The sequence below is a fragment of the Podarcis cretensis genome (genome assembly GCF_951804945.1).
Source record: "Podarcis cretensis genome assembly, chromosome: 2".
NCBI lineage: Eukaryota > Metazoa > Chordata > Lepidosauria > Squamata > Lacertidae > Podarcis > Podarcis cretensis.
This window is the reverse complement of record NC_137171.1, coordinates 112,014,111-112,033,195: the sequence shown is the minus strand read 5'-3', so window position 1 is coordinate 112,033,195 and position 19,085 is coordinate 112,014,111. Positions and strand designations below refer to the sequence as shown.

Here is a 19,085-nt window from a genome sequence, read left to right as displayed (position 1 = left end):
GCCCGGACACATGAGTTCCAGTGCCGAGGGCCTTCTGGCAGTTCCCTCGCTGAGAGAAGCCAAGTTACAGGGAACCAGGCAGAGGGCCTTCTCAGTAGTGGCACCCGCCCTGTGGAATGCCCTCCCACCAGATGTCAAAGAGAACAACTACCAGACTTTCAGAAGACACCTGAAGGCAGACCTGTTTAGAGAAGCTTTTAATGTTTGATGCATTATGGTATTTTAATATTTTGTTGGAAGCCACCCAGTGTGGCTGGGGAAGCCCAGCCAGATGGGTGGGGTATAAATAATAAATTATTATTATTATTATTATTATTATTATTATTATTATTATTATTACCATTCTTTATTTCTGTAATCCACCCACCAAGAAACCTATGTGTTTTTCCTAAAGAAGTAGGCAGGTGTGGATAATAGCTGGATTTTATATTTTGGAAAACTGGAGCCTGGCCATTGTGTGTTTCATCTTACCAACAGTCCATGGTGCAACAGGAAAACCCCACAGAATCTCATTTGAATGTCTGCCTCAACTCCCACACCAGACTCCATAACATCAGCCAACACCGAGGCTTCCTTCCTCCCCCCCCCCTTTATTTGGATACAATAAATTCATAGACTGCAAACACAAATTGTTTCAGAGAGGCGTGCCTATTAAAAACAAGATGGTGTTGCAAACAACAGAGATGAAAATCACAAATCTTATGAAGAGTTCTTGGGGAAATTGAAAACTTGCATGCTGTTTTGTGTCATTTGGGCTTGCCTGGTAAAGGAATTACCGTCATGGCAGTTTAGGGATATGATGGGCGTTCCTGTATGAGAGCCCTGCAGGCCATATACTCCAGGCTCTGTACACACTAAACCATGGGTAGGCAAATTAAGGCCCGGGGGCCGGATCTGGCCCAATCGCCTTCTAAATCTGGCCCATGAATGGTCCAGGAATCAGCGTGTTTCTACATGAGTAGAATGTGTGTTTTTATTTAAAATGCATCTCTGGGTTCTTTGTGGGGCATAGGAATTCATTCATTTTTTTTTCTTTTCCAAATATGCTGAAAAAGTTTGCTGACCCCTGTAACAACCTTTAAAGCACATTTGAAGCACATCAGAGAATTCCAGGCACAGTAGGTCACCCCTCACAGATACAATTCCTTGCATGACGTTAAGAGATGAGAGTACCCATAATTCTTTGAAGGCAATGCGTTCTGATGTGATTTAAAGGTACAGTGGTACCTCAGGTTACATACGCTTCAGGTTACATACACTTCAGGTTACAGACTCTGCTAATCCAGAAATATTGCTTCAGGTTAAGAACTTTGCTTCAGGATGAGAACAGAAATCATGCTCCGGCGGTGCAGCGGCAGTGGGAGGCCCCATTAGCTAAAGTGGTGCTTCAGGTTAAGAACAGTTTCAGGTTAAGTACGGACCTCCGGAACGAATTAAGTACTTAACCTGAGGTACCACTGTATAGTGTCCACAAAGCCAGAGAGCGATTTGAGGCCCTTGAACAGCAGGGTCGAGAGACTCTGATAGCGTAAAGTCAGTGGTTCATAAACTCCGCCCCCCACTGACAGTAAGAGCAGTTCGACAGTGGGACAAACGTCCTTGAAAAGTGGTGGACTCTCCTTCATTGGAGGTTTGTAAACCTCCATCTGTCGTGGGTGTTTTAGTTGCAATTTCTGCATTGCAGGGAGTTGGACTAAATGACCTTTCGGGTCATTTCCAACTCTACAGTTCTATCAATTTAGGACACCTTGAAAAGTGCTGAGGGGTCTTGACCGGCCACTTTTTCTTCCCGTTGTGGCAATTGCAAGTCTATACAATTCATATCGCAATACAACACAACATAAACAGCAACCATTTTGCTTGGGGGTTCTGTTCCTGGCCTGCCCCCCCAAAAGTGCGTCCCATCCCATGACTCCCCACACCCCTGTTCTGCCCCACCCTGCCCCCATTACACCCCCGTTCTGCCCTCTTCTGGGTCCAAAAGGACTCACACGTTGGCAACCATGCATCAGTTGGACACACCCAAAATAGTCACCGCCTGTACAGTATAAGAAGTAAAAGAAGCTATAATCAACAGGACTATTTGATGTGGTGGATGTTCCGCCAGCCGACTTCAACTGCAAATCCAGATAAATGCTATGGACCACCTGAATGAAGATCATGGACCACAGCTTGGTAACTCTTGATTAAGATGCTCCTTTCTCTCATGGATGGACTGTGAGCTCCCCATTCCATCCCTCAATCAAGAACCAGGCATGGACCTTTTCCCCAGAGAATTTCGCTTTCGGAAAGGTAAAGAGATGGGCATCAGTATCACCGTCAAAAAATGCTACCAGGCCCTCCGAGTAATCCAGGGAAATACGGATCCTACTTGGGTGATGGCATAAGGACAAATTTGTCCTAGGGTTGGCAGTAATTGACTGGTACTGCCCATCAATACGCTGTACCCCCCAGTACCCTCCCTCTGGTGCAAGGAAAATTGCCCCATTTCTGTTTGCAGACTCCCTCACGATTCCCACACCCCACCAATTGCCCCCTTCCACCACTTCCACTTCCCAGCAAAATTTCCCCGAGTCGATGCCCTGGTGGCTTAGGACGCTTCTCAACAAGTCATATCTCAGAGAACTACTGTTCACACTTTGTTTCATGTATCTCCATTTCACACTCTTCAGATCTTCTGATACGTAGAGCTGGGGATGAGCTGTGCTTGGATCCAGAGTCAGATTGGCTGTGAAGAGGAAAAAGAGATCTCAGCATTTGGGGAAGGTTCTCAGGCAGGGTGGAAGGCCCATGTGAAGACCACCTGGTGGAAACCCTTACACATATGGTTCTTAATTTAAACTATATGCTGATCTCCGTCAGCAGTTTCTACATCAACTCTACATCCCCAAATGGAAAGCAGAGTTCGAGGTCATACATTTTCTATTACTGGGGAATGATCAGGAGCTCACCAGGTTAGTGGCTAAATATCTCTATAGTGGTACCTCGGGTTACATACGCTTCAGGTTACATACGCTTCAGGTTACAGACTCCGCTAACCCAGAAATAGTACCTCGGGTTAAGAACTTTGCTTCAGGATGAGGACAGAAGTCGCATGGCAGCGGTGTGGCAGCAGCAGCAGGCCCCATTAGCTAAAGTGGTGCTTCATGTTGAGAACAGTTTCAGGTTAAGAAGGGACCTCTGGAACGAATTAAGTACGTAACCAGAGGTACCACTGTATTTGGTTTTTTGTTGTCGAAATACACTGCAGGCGTCTGATTTCCCTGGAGACCCAGAGGTGTGACAATAGACTGCTCTGCCTCCTTTCTTTTAGCAAATGTTTTGTGCCACTGGGGAAGTGGTAATTCTGTATTGATTTGTTTTGGATGTTTGGATGTGATGCCAATAAAGGTTTGATGACGATGATGTTATTCAGTCCCTAGAACCAAAGATCAAAAAGGAGGTTCTTTAATTTGCCCCAGTGGGTAAAAAGATGGCAACCAGGCAAGAGAAAATATGTTTGGAAAGACTATTTTTAATAAGCAGAGGATCAACTAATGCATATCAGAACTCCTCCAGACCTCCTTTTTTATTGCATGTTCATGATTAATTGTTCTCATGGTAGTACTGGCTATGCAATTTTGCTTTCAATGTTTGACTTACAAAAGTTTTGTTGCTGAATACCCCTGGAAAAACAAACAAAGCTACCAATCTCAGAGGGGTCCTCAGTTTATAGAAGATATAAGCACAGTAGTGTCAAAAAATAAAAATCAACGGCACCTGATACATAAGTGAATCTTGGGGATGGGAGACATAAAGAACAGCATTATATTCAAATGATGATTACCTGCAAAAACAACATAGAATATGAATATGCAGCTTAACTATCACACTAGTCGCTTAGAGTAGCTGGGGCAACCCAGGGTGGGATATAAGTGAAGAAGAAGAAGAAGAGGAATACTCAGAGGAACAGAATGCAGATTAACTTTTACAAGCAATTATTATGGCATGCAAATTCCCTCTGCCCCCAAACTGAGCTGAGTAAAAGTGGGTGGATAAGTAAAACACCATAATGACTTTTACATCAATTTAAATTCATTGCCCCCATCTACGTTAACTAATGGGGCCTCCTGTTGCCACTGCGCCGCCGCTGCACGATTTCTGTTCTCATCCTGAAGCAAAGTTCTTAACCTGAAGCACTATTTCTGGGTTAGTGGAGTCTGTAAACTGAAGCGTATGTAACCTGAAGCGTATGTAATACATGTACCACTGTATTTTTAACCACTCTTGCAAGCCTGAGTTCATTCTGAGCTTTAGCCAGCCTGACTTTCCCTCTGCAACTGTTGGCTACTTGTGTGGTTTCCCCTTTTTTCATTTCTTATACATGTCCTTCTTAACTCTCAACTCATCTGTAAGCTCCTTATGCAGCCACACCGGTTTGTGTGGATGCCTCCCACATTTCTTTCTTGTTGGTATTGTCTGCATTTGGGCCTTCAATATTTCTCCTTTTAGAAACTCCCATCTTTCTTGGGCTCCCTTCTCATTGAGTATTTCTGACCACGGGATCACACCCAGTAGCTCCTTCAACTTTTAGAAATTGGCCTTCTTAAAGTCCAGAGTGTGAGTCTGACTACACTCAATTTCCCCTTGCCTCAGTATCCTGAAACCCAGGAGAACATCATCACTTCCTCCCAAGTTTCCAAGCACTTCCACTTCATCTATCAGTTCCTCCCTATTGGTGAGGACCAGGTCCAAAATAGATGATCCCCTTGTTGGTCCTTTTGGGAAATGAAATTGTCAATGATGCACTGGGGGAATTCATCAGACCTTACACTTTGAGTCCCAACAGATATTGGGGAAGCTGAAGTCCCTCATGACTACTATTCCTCTCCTTTTTGAATGTTTGGTAATCTTCAGTCTGGCTTAGCAGTCTATAGCAGACACCCGCAGTAAGATCACTGTCGTTTCTCTCTCCTACAATTTTACCCATATACTCTCAATCTGCTTTTCATGCTCCAGTTCATAGATTTCATCACAAGTGTACACATCCTTTATGTACAATGCTACTCCTCCTCCCTTCCTGTTTGGTCTATTCCTTTTGAACAGGCTGAGGTTCCAAGAAGAACCAGAGAACTAAAAAACACCTGGTGGTTAAAAAAAGCTCAAGAGATCCAGCACTTAGCCGACACGCATGATGCACAGAGTTTCTTTAAAGCCACAAAGACCATCTATGGGCCAATAAATCATGGCATATGCCCTCTACGCTCAGCAGACAGTATCACACTTCTGAAAGATAAAGAAGCTATTGCACTGTGCTGGAAAGAACATTACCAACATCTCCTTAACCACAACTTCCCCGTAGCTGCTAAGGGCCTCTCACAAATTCCGCAAAAACAAATTAGAGATGAGCTTGCTGTATCTCCAAATCTGGGAGAGTTGCGTACAGCTATTAACCAAGTGAAAAACAACAAAGCCAGTGGACCTGATGGGATACCTGCTGAAATCTTCAAAGTGGGCAGATTTGAACTTACAGAACAACTCCACAAGCTCATTGAAAAAATATGGGAAAGAGAAGAAATTCCAGCAGACTTTAGAGATGCCAAAATTATCAATATCTTTTAAAAAGGTGACAGAACTAATTGTGGAAACTACTAAGGCATCTCTCTATTAGCTGCAGCTGGCAAAATTCTTGCAAGGATCTTAGCAAACCGTCTCGTAACAATATCCAAGGTGACCCTTCCTAAATCCCAAAATGGTTTTTGGCCTTCTAGGGGGACAGTGGACATGATTTTCACCACTCAACAGCTTCAAGAAAAATGCAGAGAGCAAAACCAACCCCTGTATATGGAGTTTATTGACCTGACTAAGGCTTTCAACACTGTAAATAGTAATGCCCCGTGGACTGTCCTTCTGAAAATTGGCTGCCCAGATAAATTTGTAAACATGATTCGGCTCCTCCATGATAATATGAAAGCAACAATCGCAGACAACAATGGCCTTTTTTTTTTTTTTATAAAGGGCTCTTTAATCCATACAGTTATAGGAGCATCAACTGCAGCTACTGAGGCATCTAATCATAGCCTGCATTTTTATTAAGGCTTGACCAGGGCCTGTATTTTAAAATGAGCTTAAAGATTTTCAAATGTTCATGCCAGGCAGAAGACCAGCTGCCTAAGAACCTTGGCAAGATGTTTATTCTACTGGACAAGGGGGCCCCCTGATTTATAGCAGAAAACAATTCTCAAAGTCAAAGGGAATTACAGGCTGACAGCCAAGGTTACACTGACCCTACATATTACAGAAGATAAAAAAAAGAGATAAACATAATTAAGAGTGGGTAAATAGTAAAATAAAACCATGTGCCTCCCATTAAACTTGAGCCATATTTTCCTAAGGTTGAAAGGTCAAGAGCAGTGAAAAAGGCAACTGGCTTGGCTGGAGAAGAGGTTTTCTTTCTATCTTATTTTGAGGCTGGAAACTGTTCCTTCCTTTTTTACTTTGAAAAGGTTTATTCTTCTAAAAAGCTATCTATGTTATGTATTAAATATATTGGCTTAAATGTAATTATGCAAAGGAATTAGAAGCTAAGAAATGTTAAATCCTTATGCTAGATTCTTATTTCATATAGTTGGAAGAGATCACAGGGGCCATCAGCCACCAGCCCAGCCCCCCCTGCCAAGCAGGAAACATCATTAGAGCACACATATGGTTATTTGTTTAAAGACCTTCAAGAGAAGGAGATCTTTCAATGATGATGTGAATTCAAGATCCTTGACATCTGTTTAAGATAAAAATTTAAGATTAAACCATTTGTTTTGGAGGGCAATAGGGCGAGGTGAGCTGGTAATTAAGGTTCCTTGTTGAGACACATGTAAGATATATTACTACTTATTTGTCATTTATAGATAGAAGAATATATATCTTTTTGTTTCCCATAAAAGGACAAGAGGAAATGGGTGTTTCTTTTGTGATTGGTTCTAGCAAACAGCCAATAGGAATTTCAACCAGGCTGATTGGACAGAGGCAGCCACAGGAGGAGCAAGGGGGCTGGATTAAGGAAATATAAGTGCTGGCCAGAATGGCAGGAGGCCAGGCCAGAGCTTGGTAACCATATACCACTGTGCCTCATATTTATTTGCCTGACAAATAAATTATTATTTTAATTTCTCTATTGCTGCGTTGAATATTTCATTCCAGCTAAGCGTTAACCACAAGCAGGGTGCTACACTACAGTAAGCCTGCCTGTCATATTGCATGACACGGTCTGAGCCACAAAAGCCAAATTATGCTATCAGACCAGACTGACACTCAAACACATCCTCCTATGTCTGCAGAAGAATGGGACCATAGTGGCTTGGGGTGTGCGCAGGTATTGTCCACAGAGCTAAACTGGCACGGAACTGATACCTTCCTATATCTGCATTTGATAAGTGGGAGAGAACTGAGAGTAAGGCACTACACTCAGAAGCTGGTTACCATCGCAGTGAACAGTGCCATCAAATATTGCATTGAAAGCTGACTGTCAACAGAAAGGGACAAAAGATTTCCTGGCATTGCGCTTGCTGTGGGTGGAGGGAGTTTCTAAGACACTACCAATTCAAATGAACATTTTATCCACTCCCAAATGTGGAGGGGTCCTTAGCTGGCTCACTTCTGCACCTGGAGTTGAGTTCTGTATCTGGTGCCAAAGTAGTTAGATATAATGGATGCATCTGAAGTACCAAAAGGTCAGGGGGTTACCTGTCAGGTGGCTGTTAGGTGATCTGCAAGGGATGCATTTTCGCCGGCAACTCTGGATCTCATGTGGATTTGTTTTCTCAGCAGGAACCTTGGAAGCTTAAAAAAAAGAAAAAAAAAAGAAAAGCTTGGCGTCAGAGCAAGGCTTTTGTCCATTTTGCCATCATGCAGAGAGCTCTTCTTATGCATAGAATGTCAGTCTGTCTATCATCCAAAATACATCTTCTTATTTAAGGTGGTGCCCACAACAGAACTCTGAAGCACATTCAAAGCATGCACACCAAAAAGGGAACCCTGGGAGTTGTATAGTTTACCACCCACAAAGATACAATTCCCAAGCACCCTCAACAGACTACAATTCCCAAGATTCTTTGTGGTGGACGGCTGTGCTTTGAATGTATGGTGCTGTGAGTGCAGTGCTATTTTTCTAGAAAAAGAGGTGCTGGAACTCACCATGAACACCTCCCTTTGTTCTCTTATAAGGGCGATGGAGCCCACCTGAGAGGTGCCAGAACTGAGTTCCAGCGAGTTCTAGCTGGAAAAAAAAGCCCTGTGTAAATGTATGGTGTGTATGGAACCCCGGTCATAGACCTACAGAGGAACATAGAGAGGATCGACTAGGAAAATAATAATAATAATAATAATAATAATAATAATAATAATAATAATAATAATTTATTACTTATACCCCTCTCATCTGGTTGGGCCTCCCCAGCCACTCTGGGTGGCTTCCAATATTAAAAACACAATAAAACATCAAACACCCCCTTTTGTTTTCCCTTATACAATGGTACCTCGGTTTACGAACAGTCCTGTTTACGAACTATTCGGTTTATGAACTCTGCAAAACCGGAAGCAGTGTTTCGGTTTGCGAACTTTACCTTGGTCTACGAATGGAAGCCGAATGGTGGAAGGGCACCGGCAGCAGGAGGCCTCATTAGGGAAAGTTCGCCTCAGTTAAAGAATGGATTTGGTTTAAGAACGGACTTCAGGAATGGATTAAGTTCATGAACCGAGGTTCCACTGTACACGGGTTCTGTTTCTCTTTTTTCTTTGTGACTCACCATGTTTGATGCACATATAGTTATGCTCTTTTCGAACTTCCAATTTTTTTAAAAAGAAAAGAACAGCCATGCCAAAGCAAAACAAAAACCTTAAAAACCTTAAAAACTTCCCTAAACAGGGCTGCCTTCAGTCTTCTTGTACATAGTAGGCTGGCGTTTGGGTTTTAGCCCTGGCTCCTATTTTTAGACTACATGTTGAAACTGTACAATTACCAGACAAAATCATGAAGATCAAAATGCACTTCAGAGCGACGCTCACTGCCAGCAAAACCCCAAAAACCATTCCAGGCCAGAAGAACATGGAAGAAGAAGGATCTGTGGAGAACCAAATGGTGTGAAACTCAACAATACAGAAAGTGTACGTGAAACCTTTAGCAGCCAATTGAGAGCTTTCATGATCTAAGGGCACATGGTGGTGTAACTTGATCTGAAGTTGAAGTCGGTCCACATCTGGTTCGTGACTGAGCGGAAATAAGCCGCCTACATAGTACATGGCGCCACTACAGACAGTGGCGCAGCTGCATGCTCCGCTACCGGGGGCGGAGAGCAGGCGGGGGCGTGGCTGGCCACCTGCGAGGGCGTGGCATGTGTTTTGGGGGTGTGGCGTGCTGCCTGTGGGGGCATGCCACCCGCTGCCTGGCGTGTGTCCAGGTGGGCCGCCGCGATGGCTCCCTACTGGAATAGTGGTGCCGGGGGCGGTCCGCTCCCTCCGCACCCCTGTTCCTCCATCAGTGACCACAGACCCCACAGCCATCAGGATCCCCGGATGGTGAGCTTTCGTTTCTTAAAAAAAAAAGCACCTGAACCTCCTAAAAAGAACGTTACGAAAGCATGTATGAAGGTCGCCTTCCAAGAAATTTCTGTGAAATGAAACAGTTGCTCCCTTTTAGTGTTTTTAGTCAATGAGTCAGAGCTGTGACTAACAAGTGTGCGCTTTGTACATCAGGCAACAGAAGTCCTAAAGAGGGTCCCTTAAGAGCTGCTGTCCCGACCCACCAGCTGCGACCCTTTTGTGCAATTCTTCTGTGTTTGTTTCCTTTTCTAGTTCTTGGAATCTCAGTAATTTGCCTTCCTCCCCCCCCCCCAGCAACCAGGATGCATCTTTCCTCTGGTGGCCCAGGGGCCAGATCCAGCCCAATCACCTTCTAAATCTGGCCCACGGACGGTCCGGGAATCAGCATGCTTTTACATGAGTAGAATGTGTGCTTTTATTTAAAATGCATCTCTGGGTTATTTGTGGGGCATAGGAATTCATTTTTCTTCTTTTCTCTTCCAAAATATAGTCCGGCCGCCCCCCACAAGGTCTGAGGGACAATGGACTGGCCCCCTGCTGAAAAACTTTGCTGACCCCTGCTATAGCTAGCTGGGAGAAGTAACTTGCTCTATGCTCACCTCAGCTGAAAATAAACAACAGCCATGGCCCTTCTCCTCCTCATTTGTCCTTCAACTTCTCACTTGTCTGTCAAGTACTTGCCCTGTGCCTTATGTTTGTTTTTCTGTTAATGTATTTACAAAATATTTTTTTCTGAAACTTAAAAGAAAGGGCTAGCTAGCTACATCGGTTGAAAACCAAAAGCAATATTTAGAATATTTTGATCCGTACCTTTAGCCTGAGCACGAGGCGATATTGCGGGTAACTCTCCTCTCTCTGGTCCAGTTGTCCTTTGCTTTTCATTCGCCATGTTCATCAACTATTTGATCTGACTTATTCGCTTAAAGAGCACCACCCTCCAGAAAAGGAACTAATGATTCCTCAAAGCTCTGAAAATCTGATAAACGTCAGGAAAGAACGCACACAGGAAGTGGTAATGCAACTCTTAAATTCAACTCTTTTCAGGACGAGCCAACCTCTGACATTTCTCACCGAATTTGCTCAGTTATACAAAATTTAAAGGGATATCATATTACTTTAAACCAGGGTTTCCCAAACAGAGGTCTCCAGCTGTTTTTGCACTACAACTCCCATCGCCCCTAGCTAGCAGGACCAGTGGTCAGGGAGGTGGGAACTGCAATCCAAAAACAGCTGGAGACCCACATTTGGGAAACCCTGCTTTAAACAGTCATGGTTTCCTCCAAAGAATTCTGGAATGTGTAGTTTGTTAAGGTTGCTGAGAGTTGTTAGGAGACCCCTATACCCTGCACAAAGCTACTATTCCCAGAATGATTTAACAGTCAATCCCTCTTCCCAGAGAACAGGGCTGGCCCTACCATTAGATGGAGTGAGGCAGCTGCCTTAGGCAAGAGACTTGAGTATCATAAAACTCTATCAACTTTCAAATTTAATTTAATTGTGTTTAATTTTTCACTCCCAGAAAGACACGCTTGTGGGATTTTCTGCCTTATGTGCCAAAATAACTTGCTATTTTGCACTTTGACTTTAAGAGCAGAGTGGGAGGGGTGACATTTTTGTTCTTCCTCAGGTGGCAAAAGGGCTTGGGCAGCCATGTCACCAGAGGTCCTTTTCTGGATGTTTCCTTCCTTGGAAGTCAACTGATTGGCTACAGTGAGAAAGTGGCACTTTCTCTCCATTCAGTAGGTACCTGCTATTTTGGCAGTTTAAATGGAATTTTTTCCCATTGACCCAGGTTTTTCCTTTTTGGTACGTAGAGAGGCTGAGTTATTTTCACATGCTATTTTTATCTAGCTATTTCTGGTTTCCAGTTCTGCTGTTCATTTAATCATTTCTTTGGTGTTATTTATCTATTCACAGCAGGTGGCACTGTGGTCTAAACCACTGAGCCTCTTGGGCTTGCTGATTGGAAGGTTGGTGGTTCAAATACGCACAACAGGTTGAGCTCCTATTGCTCTGTCCCTGCTCCTGCCAACCTAGCAGTTTGAAAGCACAGCAGTGCAAGTAGATAAATAGGTACCACTGTGGCAGGAAGGTAAACGGTGTTTCCTTGCTCTCTGGCTTCTGTCATGGTGTTCCCTTGTGACAGAAGTGGTTTAGTCATGCTGGCCACATGGCCCGGAAAGATGTCTGTGGGCTCCCTCAGCCGGAAAGCAAGATGAGCACTGCAGCCCCATAGTCGCTTTGTGACTGGACTTAACCATCCAGGTGTCCTTTACATTTACCTCATTTAATTAATTGTTGTTTGTTTCTTATTAAGATGATTTAAAGCAAAACATAACAAAACCACAAAAACAAGTCATGGGATGCCTTGAGACCTGTGTCTAAAAATAAATAAATAAAATGATGGCCATAAACTTATTTCAACAACTGTGAATGTGATCTATAATAAGCAGATTTAAAATTCTGATTTATTTATTTTTTAAAGTGGCATTCATCCTAGGGTGATGCTTTATTCTTAATCCACTTCGGGAATACTTATTTATTCAAGAAGATAGTCATAAGATGAATATGGCAGGGAGGCAGGAGCAATCTGCTAGTAAAAGTAAAGATAAAGGACGCCTGGACAGTTAAGTCCAGTCAAAGGCGACTATGGGGTTGCTGTGCTCATCTCCACTTTGAGGCCAAGGGAGCCAGCATTTGTCCACAGACAGCTTTCCAGGTCATGTGGCCAGCATGACTGAACCACTTATTGGCACAACGGAACACCATGATGGAAGCCAGAGTGCACGGAAATGTATAGCATACTGGCAGTTGTGGGACTGGAACCAAAAGTGGGTGGAACGAGAGGTGGGGGGGACCATGTCAGAGCAAGCTTGTCTGCAGGCACCATCAACAGATCTTCATCCAAAAATCTAAATGATGAGGGTGGGATGTAAAGGAAGAGCAGCTTCTCAGATACTCTGGTTCAAAGTGGTTTAGGGCCTTATATACCAACAGTAAAACCTTGAGTTAAATTTGGTAGCAAATTGGTAGTCACAGCACACTTGGTAGCTCAGCTGGTAGAGCATGAAACACTTAATATCAGGGTTGTGGGGTCGAGCCCCATGGTGGGCAAAATATTTCTGAATTCTTCAAACAGACACATTGCCTTTTTATCAATGTGCAGCACAGTTTGGCACTAGCTGCAAGAAGGGCAATCCATTGTTTGGTCTGAGCAGCGGAAGTTTCAAGCCAGCATTGAAGGTCCTAACAGCCAGTGCTTGAAGATCCCACTTCTTTTAAATGGACATAGTTAAGTGTATCCCATTTCTTCCCCCCACTTACTCTTTGAAATCACCCCACTTCCTTTTATGTCATACTTTAGGCACTGCTTGAGAGCATTGTGTGTCTCTTTTGCAGTTGCATTCCGAATACAGTGGACGCTCGGGTTGCGAACATGATCCATGCGGGATGCATGTTCACAACCCGCAGCATCCACAACCCGCAGCGGTGTGTCTGCGCACGCGTGGGTTGCGAATCGGCGCTTCTGCGCATGCGCGACCGCCGAAACACGGAAGTAACCCGTTCTGGTACTTCCGAGTTTTGGCAGTCCGCAACCAGAAAAAACACAACCTGAAGCGTCTGTAACCCATGGTATGACTGTATTTTATTGATGAAAAAGCAGACAGTTTAATGTATTTCCTGCAGGTGGCGCTGTGGATCTTAACACTGATGGACCCTTCACTGCATTGCAGAATTGTCTGTGTGACTTGGGAATCCATGTCCAGTTCTGGGAAGGGGGGATACATTCCGATCCAGGCAATGCAGATGCCAAACTGAAAGGCAGAACCAAAAAGGACAATACCATTTGCCAAACTCTTTCCCACCCACTTGCTAATGCTGTTCCCTGGTTTTGTGGCCATGAATGCCAACAACACGGTAGTTGTTTTTGCCAGCACAGAAGAGACAGAGATCGAGAAGATGATGCTGAAGATGGTTTGGCGGAGAAGGAAGGTGACTTCTTGAGGCTGGCCAATGAACAGAAGGCAAGAAAGAAAGGAAAGCAGGAGAGAAGCAAGGAGGATGTAAGTGAGGTTTCGGTTATTGGCTTTAACAAGCGGAGTGTCTTGGTATTTAATGAAGATTCCCAAAATAGTACTTGTGATTACGCACAAGAGTAGAGCAAAGAAAACCAAGGTAACCCCCAGGAGTTCCTCATAGGAGAGGAAGACTATAGTCTTGGGGAAGCACTGATCCCTCTCATTGTTTGAGTACTGATCTTCTAGACACGCATGACAGTGATCTGCATCTGAAAGAAAGGAAAAATATTTCAATACCCAAACATCAAATATTTTCCTTGTTAAAACATTCCCTTGCAAAAATGTAGCATTTTCTTTTTGTAATAGTTTTATTCAACATTCTCTCTCTCTAAGTTCCTAATGAACCTTTCTCATGGATACAGATCTAGGGAATCAGGAATCATAGGATCATAGCTGAAGTGCAGGGAAAATAGTTACTTATCAGATAATGGACTGGTGTTGAGCTGGATACGGTCAAGACATATGCTTCAGAGTGGCTGGGAAAACCCAGCTAGATGGGTGGGGTATAAATAGTAAATGATGATGATGATGATGGTGATGATGGTGATGATGGTGATGATGATGATGATGATGTCAGAGCTGAAACAAGGACTACTTGAACCATATGTTTTGACAGCCTGGTCCTGTGATGCACTTTGTTGTGGAAGTCAAAGTTAAATAGTACTAGAAGCCAGGCCCTTATACCATTGCAATATTGTGGGTAGCAGTGCTGTACCACAACTCATGAGAAAAGCATGCTGGGGTTGGGACAAGAGATTTGGTTATGAGAAATGACTGAGGCATCTTTCCAAACTGATGGAAAACTGTGAGCGTAAAACACGAGTACCATGCATCATGGTCAATTCATACATACACACATCATTTTATGTGTATGCTGCCTTTCCACAGTTAAAACCATGATCAAGGCAACATGTAGCGCATTACATAATTTCAAACGGTAAGAAAGAGAGTCGTTAACAATAAAGAAAACGCATCAAAATGTACCCAAGGAATCTGAACAATTTCCACATTAAATCATAGTAGGATCTAAAAAGAAAGACACAAGAAATTGATATCAATGATGGCAACAAGCGATACCTCAACCCTAGAGCCTGTTCAGCAGCCTCAGCTTTTATAGCTGGAGTCAGTCCAAGCCCAGCCAGGCCAGGTGGGAAAAGGCCTGCAAGGCAGGGAGAAGGTCATCCAGGCCTCACAGCCAAGATGGTCTCAGGAAGTCGGATGACTAAAAGTGGTGGTTTAGCAGAGGTTCCCTGCAAGCACCTACAGTAGTAGAGGAATAAGGTTGAACTTGAGCCCATTTGGGAAGCAGTGCATCCGACAGATGATTGCCCTGAAACTGTTTCACCAGAACTGAAATTTTAAAGGTAACTGTTCTGTGGAAATCTGCATCTTGAACTTCTGGATCTGGATTTTGCAAAGACGACTGCTGTACAATTCTATGATTCTCCCTGGCAAACATTTCTTTTCAGGCCTAGCATTACTACGTTCACACTGAAGCTGCTGCTCCCTCAAAGCCGTTTACCTGTGTGAGTAGAAATGGTTCCTTCCATGCATGGGACACATTTATAGCAGCAAACGGGCTTTGTTTCTGGCATCACCTTGTGGGACCCAGGATGGCAACTTTCTGTACAAGTAGAACAAGGCTTGGTCTGAAGGGAATCAAGAAAACAAAGAGTGTTTGAGGAAGTTCTGCTTTGTCTGTAGAGAATAAATCATCCTATTCTGATGGGCCTGTGTCTTGTGTGAGTTGAATCTTACTCTCTCCTGTGATCGAAGGACAAGGCCTGCCCAAGCCACTTTGATGTCATGAAGAACTGGACATAAGAATACAAGAACAGCATGCAGGATCAGGTCAATGGCCCATCTGGTGCAGCATCCTTCTGTTGGGATTTTGCCTATGTGCAGCTTCCCACAGAGGCAATTAAGAGTTGGTCAAAGGCCAAGGAGACTGAGCAGAGGGAGTTATTCTGCCTAGAGATATGGGACCTTGGATACAACTCTGCTATTGGTTGAGGTCACCACTTAGGCATGATGACTCATGACCTTCCTTGGTGGATAGTTGGTTGGTCAGTGTGGTGTTCTGAGAGTCATTTGGAGTTTGTTAAGAGAGTTTACGATCCGTATCTGTATCTTGTATATAGTAACTTGTAAAGTCTGCTGTGGGACGCGGGTGGCGCTGTGGGTTAAACCACAGAGCCTAGGACTTGCTGATCAGAAGGTCGGCGGTTCAAATCCCCGCAATGGTGTGAGCTCCAGTTGCTCGGTCCCAGTTCCTGCCAACCTAGCAGTTCGAAAGCATATTAAAGTGCAAGTAGATAAATAGGTACCGCTTTGGCGAGAAGGCACAACTTCATTATCATGGCCAGCATCCATTGATGGAACAAACTTGCTCCACTCCATTACACATGCTGGACTGGCAGCTGAATTTTGCTTCATTGTTTGTTGTGGGACAGCATCTTCCCCCACACCTGAGGGCAGAAGAGTAGCCTAGAGCACTGTAGAACACATAGCTCTTTCCTCCATCGCCTCGACACCACCCTGTACATGTTAGCACCCAGTGAATGGGGCGACTGTCTCTCTCTCTTTTTTTATTAATTTTTTATTAAATTTTGACATAAATATATTTCACAAACATACAAAAGACAAAATGAAAAAGAAAAAAGAGAAAAAGAGAAAAAAACAAACAAACAAAACATGAAATACATACAACTTTGATGACATTGATCGACTTCCCTTTATCTCGATTTCGGAAATTATTATCTTGTTTATCTATCTGCTGTGTCTATTCCTTAATAAAACTTTTTACGTAGTAAGCGTTATCTCATGCCTACTGTGATTTCTATAAGTACATATGTGTTTCTGATCAACATTTTAATTTCCCCCTTGTCTCTATTTCCATATATATCCTAAATTTATCCCATTCATTGTTAAATTTTGCACTTCTTTGATTTCTTATTTTCTGTGTCAATTTAGCCAGCTCCAAATAATCGGATAATTTAAGTTGCCACTCCTTTAGTGTTGGGATTTTTGGTGTTTTCCAGTACTGTGCTATGAGGGTTCTGGCGGCCACCGTTGCATATTGAAAAAAGGTTCTATCTTCTTCTTTGATATCCTTACCAATTATCCCCAGCAGGAAGGCTTCGGGTTTTTTTAACAAACGTGTATTTAAGAATTTTTTTTAATTCATTATAGATGGATTCCCAAAATTTTTTGAGAATGGGGCGACTGTCTCAATTTGCCCAATAGTAGAGCTGGCACTGTCAGAGCACTTCCCCCAAAGTGTTTAGGTGGACTCTAGTCTACAAAATCTTAGCTGGCAATTTATTTGCTAATGTTCAAGATGCTGTAAAGTGGTTCTTCTAATCTTATATGCAGAACTTACGACACAGTATTTTCACCCCTATATTGCAAATGAGAGGCTGAGAGATAGTGATTTGAATGAGACCACTGACAGAGTTCGTTGTTAACTTTCTTATTATTGTTAATTTTTCTGATTAATTTATGAATCACTTTCTAGAGCCATGTTTCCCAACCTTGGGTCTCCAGCTGCTTTTGGATTACAACTCCCATTATCCCTGACCGCTGGTCCTGCTAGCTAGGGATGATGGGAGTTGTAGTCCAAAAACAGCTGGAGCCCCAAGGTTGGGAAACACTGTTCTAGAGAATCATCTCATGGCGATGTGCAATTAAAGCAGCCAATGCATTTAAAACAAAGCTAAAACAATACAGACTCATGGCAAAGACCAATTTGTCATCTGGGAAAACCTGTCGGAACCAAAATGTCTTCAGTTGCTTCCAGAAAATGCAGAGCTTGACAGGAACGCCATTCCACAAGGACAGCCACATTCAATGTCCTGCTCCAGAGCAGGTTTCTGACATCTTTGGAACTCACAGGAGAAACTTTCTCACAGATTGCAAGGATCTCATGGATCAATAAGGGATAAAGGGATAATTGTTATCTGGAGAGGCTTCGGTTCACAGGGTCCACACTTAGCTACTACGTTACACCAGCTTGTGAAATGCGAATACATTCCCCACCTTATTAAACCAGATGGGCCACACGATGGTCTCCTCATGAATAGTCAGCTTTGGGCCTGAGGAGGCTTGGGTCTCCAGCTTCCCCACTTTCATTCTTATGGCGGTTTCGTTAGGAAATGTGACCAAATTCACAATACCATAGTCAGCTACCAGCTCCCTATCTTCATCAAAATACACTTCGCCCATGGTCATACTGTTGAAGTGGGTGCTTCTCAGAAAAGGGTGAAGCTAGAGGAGCAGTAATTTCAAGATGGGTAATTAAACTGTTTTATTTATTTCTTTTCATTTATGAATCACTTGCCATGAAGCATCCCAGTGCAATTAACTATTTGGAAGTCCAAACTCTGTAGGAAACTGTAATGGTTGTAAGGGGGTTACTTGTGCATAAATTGCCTTCGGTTTAGTTAGATTGCTATCCCAACCATGCTTAGGCTCAGAGCTCGCCCTCCGTGACCTGTTAGTCACTTGCAGAATCCGTCAGTGGGTGTTTCTTGAACCTCTTCCAGCATAAAAGCTGTTTGACGCCAAGTCTCCTCCTATGTTCCCTGCGCGGAACTCGTCTGCGCAAGTAAGGGGAAGGCAGGGCGTGCCAGCGCTCTCTCCACTAGTTTCTGTTGAAGGGTCTTGGAGCCCTGTCCCCAATTCCTCCATCTCCCTCTCTCCTCTACTGGTGCTACGCTGAATTCCTTCCCCCCTGCTGGTCCCCTCTCCGGCATCGCTCTGGAGCCCTGCCTCCGCCTCTCGCTCTGATGTCAGTTCCCTGACAGAAACATTGGATGAGGGGATTTTCTGAGGCATGTGTAATTCAAAACATGGGTCTTGTTCTTTCATGTGGTAGTTCATGTCCAACTACCATGACTATCTGCCTCAATGCACAGTTAGTGTGCCAAGATAAACAAAACAAATACATAGCTCTGACCCAAACTACTAATCTACAAAGGTAGTTTCCTACTGTCTCTTTCCCTGTTTTGTCCTTGCCTCTTTCCTGCCAGCCTCCACTGGGAGCAGGTCATTTGGCCAAATTTCCCTTAGGTAGGGTTGCCATATTCCCAAAACTGAAAATCTGGATAAAGTTGTTGAGCGTTTTTTGAGAGCATCTCCACCCAAAATTAAAAATTATTGGGAAATGATTTATAATGAATTGAAAAAGATGTTCAAGATAACTTTTGTTAAAAAGCCAGATGAATTTTTGTTACGTATTATAGGACAGGAACTGCCAAAATAACGAAAGAAGTTATTTAGGCATACTACAATGGTGGCTAGGATTCTACTAGCCCCAAAATGGAAAGATGACAAGATACCAATAAAAGAATTGCAAGTTAAAGTTATGGAATATGCAGAAATGGCAAAACTTACGGGAAGACTTAGAGACAGTGACAATAGAGACTTTTTTAA

General features: G+C 43.4%; 1 protein-coding gene across 1 annotated transcript; it reads right to left on the bottom strand.

Annotated features, from left to right (window-relative positions):
- Window positions 1–1,967: 1,967 nt before the first annotated feature.
- Window positions 1,968–17,872, bottom strand: LOC307208974 (zinc-binding protein A33-like). The gene is made up of 5 exons (XM_079964037.1): window positions 17,691–17,872; window positions 10,384–10,549; window positions 8,994–9,095; window positions 7,720–7,815; window positions 1,968–2,728 (listed from the first exon to the last, which is right to left on the bottom strand). Exons 2-5 carry the CDS (start codon window positions 10,466–10,468, stop codon window positions 2,205–2,207), a joined length of 807 nt encoding a protein of 268 aa, XP_079820163.1. The 5' UTR covers window positions 10,469–10,549; window positions 17,691–17,872; the 3' UTR covers window positions 1,968–2,204.
- Between the last annotated feature and the right edge of the window lie 1,213 nt (window positions 17,873–19,085).